At 33.5% G+C, this 10,670-nt stretch overlaps 1 protein-coding gene across 1 annotated transcript; it reads left to right on the top strand.

The window, feature by feature from the left end:
• LOC132715912 (uncharacterized) lies at positions 1-9,638 on the top strand. Its single transcript, XM_060699026.1, has 4 exons — positions 1-229; positions 587-2,869; positions 2,915-4,304; positions 9,566-9,638. The coding sequence occupies exons 1-4, from the start codon at positions 1-3 to the stop codon at positions 9,636-9,638; spliced, it is 3,975 nt and encodes a 1,324-aa protein (XP_060555009.1).
• Positions 9,639-10,670: the final 1,032 nt, after the last annotated feature.

The following is a 10,670-nucleotide window of genomic DNA, read 5'->3' as shown; positions in this document are numbered from 1 at the left end:
ATGGATTATGATAAATGGGTATCATTGGGAGAGAGACTTGGGTTGAAGGACGGGGAGTTGCGTGATTATGTTCAAAAGAAAGAATCAGAATATCTTGATAGAGAAGAGAGAAATATTAGACGTGAAGAAGATAAACGGCGATTTGAGGCCGAGCGTAAAGCAAAAGAAGATGAACGTGAGGAAGAGCGACGGCGATTTGAGGCCGAGCGTTTAGAAAAAGAAGCTGAGCGTGAGGAAAAGAAACGTTTATTTCAAGCTGAAGTAGAGATGAAAATGAAAGAGCAAGAAATAGAATTAATGAAGTTAAAAATTGAGGCTGGGGATCGCCTTGATACCCCACCTAGCACCGGTTTGAGGCCAAGATTGCCTAAATTTGAAGAGTCAAAAGATGACATAGATGCTTATATAGAGCGTTTTGAAAGATTCTCTATCAGTCAAGGATGGAAAGAAGACACATGGGCAATAAGCTTAAGTTCGTTATTAACGGGGAAAGGTCTTGAAGTTTACACTAGTATGCCTCCTGAGCAAGCATCAGACTATCAAGAATTAAAAACAGCAGTTTTGAAAAGATACCAATTAACAGAAGACGGTTTCAGAAATAAATTTAGAGAGAGTAAGCCGGAACAAGGAGAGACTGTAAACCAATTCATGGCTCGCTTAGATAGGTACTTTAGTAGATGGACAGAAATGGCCGACGCTGCGGATACAGTAGATAAATTGAAAGATCTTATTATTAGAGAGCAATTTGTCAAAGTTTGTTCAACAGAGCTAGCTCTTTTTCTTAAGGAACGGAAGCCAAAGGATCGTAGAGATGTCATATCTTTGGCTGAACAATACTTAGAGGCTCATGGCGGTACAATTACAAATAGTAAAAGCTCAAAAGTTGCCAATTTTTCCAATAAATCACCAATACGCCTTAATCAAGGTAATCTATCGAAACCAATACAGCACTTTCACAGAGAAAATAGAAAAGTAACATGCTTCATATGTAATAGAGAGGGGCATGTGGCCAGAGATTGTCGAGATCAGACTAAGAAAAGATATGGGGCTGCTGCAATGTCATATGGAGAGCAAAATAGAAATTACTTTAAAACAAATCGGGATTCTTCACCAAGGAACTGGCGTAGTAGGCCTGGAGAAAATAGACGTGATGGTAGATCAGATGATAAGAAAGTATCGGGGTTATGTATGTCAATTTCTCCGACAAAATCTTACGATGGCTGTATTGAAGAGGGGAAACTTAAATTAGCAAATGGTAATTCTGTGCCTGTCATTACAAGTAGCTGTACAATTGAATCATTAGAAGGTGAACGTCAATTGGATCTGAAACTAGGATATGTTGGTAATCAAGAGGTGAAAGTTCTTAGAGACACTGGTTGCGAGTTAGCAGTTGTTAGAAAGAAGTTAGTGGAAGAAGATCAAATGTTGAATAAAAATTGTGTCATGATAGCAATAGATGGTCGGGCCAGGTTGGTACCTATGGCAAAAATAGACATTGATACACCTTATTATAAGGGTAAAATAGAAGCTATGGTTTTAGAGTCAGCAATTTGTGACTTAGTCTTGGGCAATATTCAGGGTGTACTTGATAAGCCAAATGAGAAGTGGGTTAGCCGAGAAGTAACAAGCATAGCTGATGTTGTTACTAGAGCACAGGCAGAAAAAGAGAAGAAAGCAATGAAACCTCTTAAAGTTCCGAAGGTCGAAGATAACGAAATTACGGTAGATGTTCTTAAGAAAGAACAATCAAATGACAATACGTTACAGCGTTTGTGGCAGTATGCTAGGGAAAATAAGATCATGAAAACAAAAAGCGGTAACAAATTTAGATATGAAGTAGAAAAAGATGTGTTGTATAGAATATTTGAGACGGTGAAAGGCGATTTGAAGTCTGAAACAAGACAAATAGTTGTTCCTAGTAAATATCACAAAAGAGTTATGTCATTAGCTCATGAATCTATAGTGGGTGGGCATTTGTCTGTACGCAAGACTTTAGACAGGATACAGTCTAGTTTTCACTGGCCAGGTATTTCTAGTGATATAACTAGATTTTGTCGTTCCTGTGACATTTGTCAGAAGACGGTGCCCAGGGGCAGACTTCAGAAAGCTCCTTTAGGTGAAATGCCTATTATTGACACTCCGTTCCAGAGAATTGCGGTTGATTTGATAGGGCCAATAACGCCTGTATCGGAAAAGGGAAATAGGTACATATTAACTGTAGTTGATTATGCTACACGTTACCCAGAAGCTGTTGCTTTACCAAGAATTGAGACTGAAAATATAGCTGAAGCATTGTTAGATATTTTTGCAAGAGTAGGTTTCCCATCGGAAATACTTAGTGATAGGGGTAGTCAGTTCACGTCACAACTTATGGAAGAAGTTTGTAGACTTGTATCACTGAAACAGTTGTTTACAACCCCTTACAATCCAAAATGTAATGGTCTTTGTGAGAGAATGAATGGTATTTTAAAAAGTATGTTGAAGAAAATGTGCCAAGAAAGACCTAAGGATTGGGACAGATATTTGTCTGCGGTTCTCTTTGCATACAGAGAAGTCCCTCAGTCAAGTACAGGGTTCTCACCATTTGAGCTACTATATGGCAGAACTGTTAGAGGTCCCATGCAAGCACTAAAAGAATTATGGACAGAGACAGAAGTGCCAGAGACACGTAATACGTATGAGTACGTCCTAGATTTGAGAAATAGATTAGAACAAACATGCAAGATTGCTAGAGAGAATCTCAGCAACTCACAAGAAGAGTATAAACATCATTATGATAAGAAAACACGACCAAGAAGTCTAAAGAAAGGAGACAAAGTTTTATTGCTCCTGCCTTCAACACACAATAAACTGATGTTACAATGGAAAGGTCCATTTGTTGTAAGTGAAGCAGTTAACAAGTTTGACTACAAAGTGGAAGTAGGTGATAGAATTGGGATGTACCACATAAATCTTCTGAAGAAATACGAAGAAAGAGAAGATAGAATTTGTGCGAGTGTAGCTGTTATAGAAGCTGAAAATAATGATGATACTGGAGTAGTTGATGATGAAAATCTTTTAGAACTAGTAGACACACAGGGTGAAGAGACGTACAGAGATGTTAATGTTAATGATCAATTAACACTTGAACAAAAATCAGAAGTAAATACGTTGCTTCAAGAATTTGAGGATATTTTTACTGACGTTCCTGGAACTACAGATCTTGAATCTCACAAGATTGAGTTGACTGACAAAACACCAATTCGTGTTAGACAATATACGATACCATATGCAAAAAGGACAGCGGTAGAGGATGAGATAAAGAAAATGCTTGAATGTGGTATCATCGAACCAGCAAATTCTGATTATAATTCTCCAATTGTTTTGGTGAAGAAAAAGGATAATACAAACCGTTTTTGTATTGACTTTAGACGACTCAACTCTGTAACAAAGTTTGATACAGAACCAATGGGTAATGTTGAGGATGTTATGGCGAAACTAAAAGAAGATAAGTTCTTCACGAAAATTGATTTGACCAAAGGTTATTGGCAAATACCAATTGAAGCAAAATCAAGATATCTCACAGCATTTTCTACAACAGAAGGTAGTTACCAATTCAGAAAGATGCCATTTGGAATGGTCAATTCTGGTGCAACATTTAATAGAATGATGCGGAAGTTGCTTTCCGGAGTGAATGATACTGATAACTATGTTGACGATGTGCTTGGACATACGGTTACATGGGAGAGACACATGAAGATGTTGAGACAATTGTTCGAAAGAATACGAAACGCAAAGATCACAGTTAAGCCTTCTAAATGTATGATTGGATTTGAAAGTATACCATTTACCGGTCATGTTGTTGGCAAAGGACAAATGCAAATGGAAGATGACAAATTAGTCAAAATTAGAGACGCTATGCGACCAGAGTCAAAGAAGCAACTCAGATCATTTCTTGGTCTAGCTGGATACTACCGAAAATTCATTGCTTCATTTGCAGAAATTGCTTCACCATTGACAGATCTTACGAAGAAAGGACAGCCAAATAAAATCATATGGAAACCAGAACATGAAAAAGCCTTTACGACATTGAAGCAAGTACTGACACGATCACCAATACTACGACTTCCAGACTTTTCAAAGTCATTTGTTTTGCAATGTGATGCCTCAGATACCGGAGTTGGGGCTGCACTTCTTCAACAGTTTGATGATGGTTTGCTTCCAATAGCTTACGCGAGTAAGAAATTGTTGAATCGAGAAAGAAACTACTCGGTTATCGAAAGGGAATGTCTTGCGATGGTATTTGGAATAAAGAAATTCAACAAGTATTTGTACGGGAAAGAATTTGAGCTACATACAGACCATGCTCCTTTAACGTATATTCAGAAATGTAAAGTTGAAAGTGGCCGCATAATGAGATGGGCATTATTTCTACAGAACTATAAGTTTAGAATAGTAGCTGTGAAAGGAAAGGACAACGTGTGTGCAGATTACCTAAGTAGACTCGATACCTGAAAAGAAGCATTGTAGATTATTCTTTTTGTTTGAAAACAGTGGAGTGTTTTCTTGAGTAGGGGGCTGTCAGAATAATCATGAAGTTTATATGTAGATATGTGTCTTACAACGAGTTAATATTTCCCTACAGTGATGTATCGTTGTAGATAAAACAACGAGTTAATATTTCTTTACAGTGATACATTGTTTTGAATAGAGTGTAAATATCATGTTTATACCAGTCGCTGTATGTATACATGTTTAAAGTTCAAATCGTTTAAGCTAGCAAATATGCGCGTTTAGAGAGAGATTTTATATCAGTTAGGAGACACACGCTTATAGTGTGAGGGGTTATTTTTTATTGGGAAAAGAATTTTGTTGTTTTGAAGAGAATTTTGTTGTTTTGAAGTCAGTTTTGTTGGTTTGTTGAAGTGGTTGAATATAATTGTGGTGATCTTAATTGATCAGGGTTTATTGGTTGTAATTTGTTGTTTTGGTTGTTGAGTTATATCTGTTTGTGAAGATATAATTGGTTGATATTGGTTGAATGTTTGGTATTATATCAAGATTATATTAGTTGCTGCTTTGTTTTGAGGATATATGTAAATATTGGGTGCTTTAGTTTAAGTTGTTTTCTGATGCTGATTAGATTGTGTGAAGTTAATATTGTTGGATGAATGTTTGTGGTTTATACCGTATCTTAGAGTTGTAAAAATATTCATTTTTTTTTTTGTGTTCTTCATTTTGTGGTGATTTTATTGTTGTTTGATCATAAGTTGTTAGAGCTTGGGCTCGCCAGGTGTCTTGTTTCGTATAAAAGACGTATACGTGAAAAGATATTTCATATAAGTGGCTGATAAATGATGTGTGTTTGTTTTGGGTGTAAATAATGATAAGAGTTCTTTGTTTTGGGTGTAAATAATAATCAGAGTTTGTTGTTTACATGTATATATTGATTTGAGATAGAAAAGGATAAAAATACCTAAAAAAAAAGATAGTGTTAACTAAACAATTACATGCTAGTTTTCCAACTGAGAATATTTCACTTTTATGTCAGGCGGTGCTGCCCAGCCTCCATATCTTGGAAATTGGTTCTAGTATTTATTACTAAATCTTTTCTTAGATTAAATAACATCAAGGCAGACATTTCTCCTGACAGTAAGTTCAATACTAAATTTATTGCACGAGTTAAATAAAATTATATTATGCGAGCCTCTGGCGAGCATAATAATATTTTATTCAACGAGTGCAATAAACGAGTGCAATAAATTCAGTAATGAACTTACACGAATTTAATATTTTATTTATCACATACCCAAAATAAAGACCGTTTAAAGTGAAATAAGAGTCATTTTTCATTGACGCCTATAGTATAACGCTTACATTTAGCGCGTCTTTACACTATGTTTGTATAACGCTAATGACGTCACGTCAAAATATATGCACGCACGGCCGTGCAATACCATATTTACGGAGTCGCAAAATCGGCACTGATGTGTGATAAATGTTATTATTTGTTTTAAGAGAATAGTAACCTTGAAACGTTATTCAGTAACCTTGAAACGTTATTCACTATTCGTATTTAGTGCCAATGAGTGCATTTTGCATTTACGGCTTAAATGTTCTTTTCGTATTTTTGTTGTTTCTGTTTAATGTAGTAACTTAAGGTTCTGTCATGGTTAATGTGAAACCTTTTGTTTCTTGATAGAAGATAAAAGAAAATTAATAAAGTCAGAAAGAAAATGTTTAGACACTTGAATTAGACAGTAACGATTTCAAGAAAAATAATAATCATCACTAAGTTTCTTTTAAATATATAGCAAAATGTTATCAGTAGTTTTGACCATTTTGATGTCTATCATTTTTAGAGTTTGATATTAATGATTATTGGTATTTAGTGTGTTAATGGTCACATAGTGATTTCACTACTGCTTACCTTATATATATGTCATGTTGTTAAGTTAATGATAATAAATGTAACTCGAAAACTGCAATATACACTTATATAATTGATTTATTGCCTTTGTGTTTTCCTTCATTTTCATATGTCAAATATTGGTCAGTTAGTGTTCAGTAATAAAGTCAAGACTGCAGTTTTTTAAAAGTAATCAATGGTTTGCACGATCTTTTATATTGAACAATTAAATATTGTTACATCAGCTATTGGTAAAATAGCAAATGTCCTTTAATCATATTAGAAAATTTTCTTTTGAACTTGCTCCACTGTTTTTAAATACAATGATAGTGTTTGATGTTATACACTATTTATATTTAAAATAAAGACAATAAGGAACGACCAGTATAGCAATATTGTACATTTTTAAGACTTTGGTTGATATAGTTTGTTCTTGGACGGTAGTAGTAGGTATATGGTTTTTCACTATATTCATTTGTATATTTTTTTGTATATGTACCTAAAAATAAACAGGTAATTTTGTTTATAAAAACAATAACACCACAAAATTGTGCATTACTAGCAAAGAAGCTGTTATATATTAAAAACATCGTTTTGAAATATGGTTACAAAAACACATTGTAAGTTTCAAGCTTTAAATTTATTGTAATGTAATTCTAGGCCATCGGCCCAAATACACAATATAATGTCCAAAAGTTGTACATCTGGTTGTGTCACAAATTATAATATAAAATTCAGACCGAATATTATTTGGTAGTAGCTTTCTGAGGGTTTGTATTTTGCTACTCGCAGCGGTGGAAAATTGATATCTCGCGATACATTTTATAATATACATTGTCGTTTTATATAAAAAGGATTTTCATTACACTTCACTTCTATTAGTAATTTCAGGAAATGTTATAAATTCACTAACGGATGAATACGTAAATTTTGCAACACCGTAAATAACTTAAGTCTTTCCAAATGCTACGTTATACATAGCTAAGATGGGAACCAACATCAAAAATAGTCCTGCAATACCATATGTGGTACCGTATTTGTCAATAACATAATACGGAAGTTTCCGTCCGTTCACGCGTATTTGCACTTCAAGATTTGGGTGTTTTCTAGCGAGAAAATGTATATGTATATAATAAAGTAGCATTTACTGACATTGTAATATGTCATTTTTTCATTTTTCTTTCAAAGAAAAGTTGATTTACTAAGAAAAAAGAATGATTCTATAGAAACCTCAATAATACACTGTGTTTGTCAAATAGATAATGTTGATCAATGATGCATGTACTAGCACAAAATAAAACTAATCTTCATGTCTGCAAAACCTAAAAGGATTTAAAACAAAGTCTGGAGAAATTTGTGTAGCAATGACTATCAATTTGTGCATGAAATACAATGATTTGAATTAAATCAAGTTAGTCCTGAAAGATTGCCATTCTCAAGAGAAATATTAATCAAATGTATGAGCTGTTACGTAATATTCTCAATTCAATTAGAAACAAAGATCATCATAAAATTGTTGATAAACAGTTATAATTTCCGACAGAGCTGTTGTTTAAGGAAACTGAATTACTCTCTAAGGAAATTATTACAGACACAATCACTTATTAGAGCAGCAAATAACCAAGTTTTAAGACATTTTTATGATACAAATAATTTAGTTTACTTCCTTATTATAACATATATGATACATTAATGGACCGATATAAAGCTGTATTAGATTAAATATCGAATGTAACAAATGGAGATAACATATTAAAACTACCTGTAGATCTATTTATGCGTAATCAATTGCTTATAAAATGATAATATATTTTACATATTTCTCGATTTCAGCTTTGGTAAATAACTAAGGATATCCTGAATTATCATTTGGTACTACAATAATGCTGATACCATTTTAGCAATAAGACATAGTATTTACCTGATAAAGATAATGTTCAAATAATGTCCGTTATAAATTAAGGTTTATGAAATATTACAGCAACTTTAAACTACTACTTCATAGATTTTTTAAACAATAGGTTATTATTCATTTTGATAAAGTCTCACATTGTAATGTTTATAAAAGTCTCAATACATTTTGCTTCTTATAAATATCTTTAACATGTACTCTAAAGGTATGCCCTGAAGTGATTAGCACTAAACTACTTGTAAATACCTTGTAGAAATCACAGTACAAGCGATTTTAGAGTATGTCGCAAGGCAGTTAATAAAACAGACATGGGTAAGAAAAACAGACACACCGTTGTTAGCTGTTTAAATCCATTATTGCGGTAAATGTTCTTCATTTTTAACAGTACCTGTGCTTTATATTGTTCTTTTGATATATATTTGTTTAAGAATATGTCATTCTTGTTAATCAATTATGCACATCTTATCACGTTATTATCAATAGAAGCATATAAATTTGGTTTGAAGAGAATGAGATTTACATTACCATGTCAGTGTTTTTAACGTGATGACAGCGATACTAGAGCCATGAAAAAAACCTTAACTTTTGCACTGTAAAGTCAGATTCCTTCATAAGAATAATTAGAAAAAATGATGAAATGATGTATCCAGTTTGGTATTTCGTTAGAATAATCAATTATAATACTACTATATTTTTTTTGTTATTCATACATTGTATATAGAGAATAATAGGTTGGTGCCGTGGATGGAGAAAGTTTATCTGGCGAGGCGGAGGAATTTATCGGGTGAGCCGAAGGCGAACCCGATAAATTCCGGTGCCGAGCCAGATAAACTTTCTCCATCCACGGCACCAACCTGTTATTCTATTTATCCTGTCACAGTTTTTTTTTAATTTATTAGGTAAACCACCTTTATTTTTTTTACTGAGTTGTGTCCCTTTCATTGTGACGTTGTTTAATTTTAATCTTACGCTTTGCGCGGAAAAAATAGTTCTCAACATTTTGATATTTTTTTCAAAATAAAATAATAACAACAAACTATGTAACAACTACTTTTTTATTCCACGGCATTTTGTCAAATATCCTCTCAAGAACTGACCAAAAATTATATAATTTCGCTTTGGCTTTCATACGCATCTACATGTACATAATGTCATACATGATACAGTACTTGTCTCACCGTTTCACGAGTTTACTTCATGTACAAATTGAAATTTGGATATTCAATACAGCTCCAGAAAATAGAGAATTTATTTGTGTATTTTAGTGTAACAGTGTCATTTACAAATGCGATGGAATTGCCACTGGAATTTGGAGATACCACCGTTGGCTGCAACTGAGATGTGTGGGTGGGGAACAATTTCAACATGTAAGTTTTGATTTTCATTTTGTTTCGACTCAGATGCACTTCCTTTGGTTGCATTAACATTAAGAGAAGATAAATTTTTTTTCATTCATTGACGATTGTGCATTGGAGTTGACAGTCATTGGAGCAAGAACTATGTGATTTGTCAGAATGAACAATTGGCTCAACAGATTCATTTACTTTTGGACAACTGGTTGTGGATGGTGGTTTAGGTCTTACATTTGATAAGATCTTTGAACATTGCTTATGTGTTTTGCTCAGACATTGTAGAATAATTCATGACAGATTGAATGTTCTTATGGCCACTTATCTGCATAATGTCGGTTGGAGCAATACCTGAGTCTCTAAGTTTTTTACTAAATGTTTCCTTGTTGAATGGTTGGTTAAGCGTTTATTTTCATCTAAACCACCATCCATAGCCAATTGTTTTTAGCAGGCTACCAATTTTTTTTCTCCAAGAGGCATTTTCATGAACCAGTTTTTCATGATTAACTTTTTGAGAGCTTGTGCGAGGTGATATATAAAAAGGATTGTCCTGTTCACAAAAATCATTAGGTCTTTTAACTGCATAAAAAGTTTGTACATCTCCACAGGACATCTTTCTAGGTCATCAGGGGTTGCATAAATTTTTGGATGTCACTTCTCGGACATCATTGATGTTCGATCCTGTCCTTGTTTTGGTCTGGCGCTCTCTTAGTTCAAGGTACTCAACACCATCTGAGCTAGTTTTGAGACAAACATCACCCCATCTAAAATTAGTGAAATAAAAGTAATGGAAAATGAGTGTTTTTTTTTTTTACAAGCAACATAGAAAAAAATGTATACTTCCCCATTAGGCATTGACATTTAATATTGGAAGACATACATGTAGATTTAAGATATTAGTTTAGTTTTAGATTTCTTATCTCTTTATTTATAATTAAATATTGAGGTAATTAGTAATCTGACAAAAAAAACCTGTAGCATATGAGATATGTTTCTAAGTTTAGGCTTTTAATTACTTGTT

This window comes from Ruditapes philippinarum, unplaced genomic scaffold (genome assembly GCF_026571515.1).
Source record: "Ruditapes philippinarum isolate M1 unplaced genomic scaffold, ASM2657151v2 ctg1112_1_1_1_1, whole genome shotgun sequence".
NCBI lineage: Eukaryota > Metazoa > Mollusca > Bivalvia > Venerida > Veneridae > Ruditapes > Ruditapes philippinarum.
The sequence above is the reverse complement of the archived record's forward strand: the minus strand, read 5'-3'. Positions and strand labels throughout refer to the sequence as shown.

Bases quoted from the DNA above. Each gene is read 5' to 3' on its own strand.
- LOC132715912 (XM_060699026.1), top strand. From the start codon at position 1: ATGGATTATGATAAATGGGTATCATTGGGAGAGAGACTTGGGTTGAAG. The intron at 230-586 runs GTGAGGAAAAGA...AATTAACAGAAG, and splicing joins TTTAGAAAAAGAAGCTGAGC to ACGGTTTCAGAAATAAATTT. The intron at 2,870-2,914 runs GTCCATTTGTTG...TTGACTACAAAG, and splicing joins ACTGATGTTACAATGGAAAG to TGGAAGTAGGTGATAGAATT.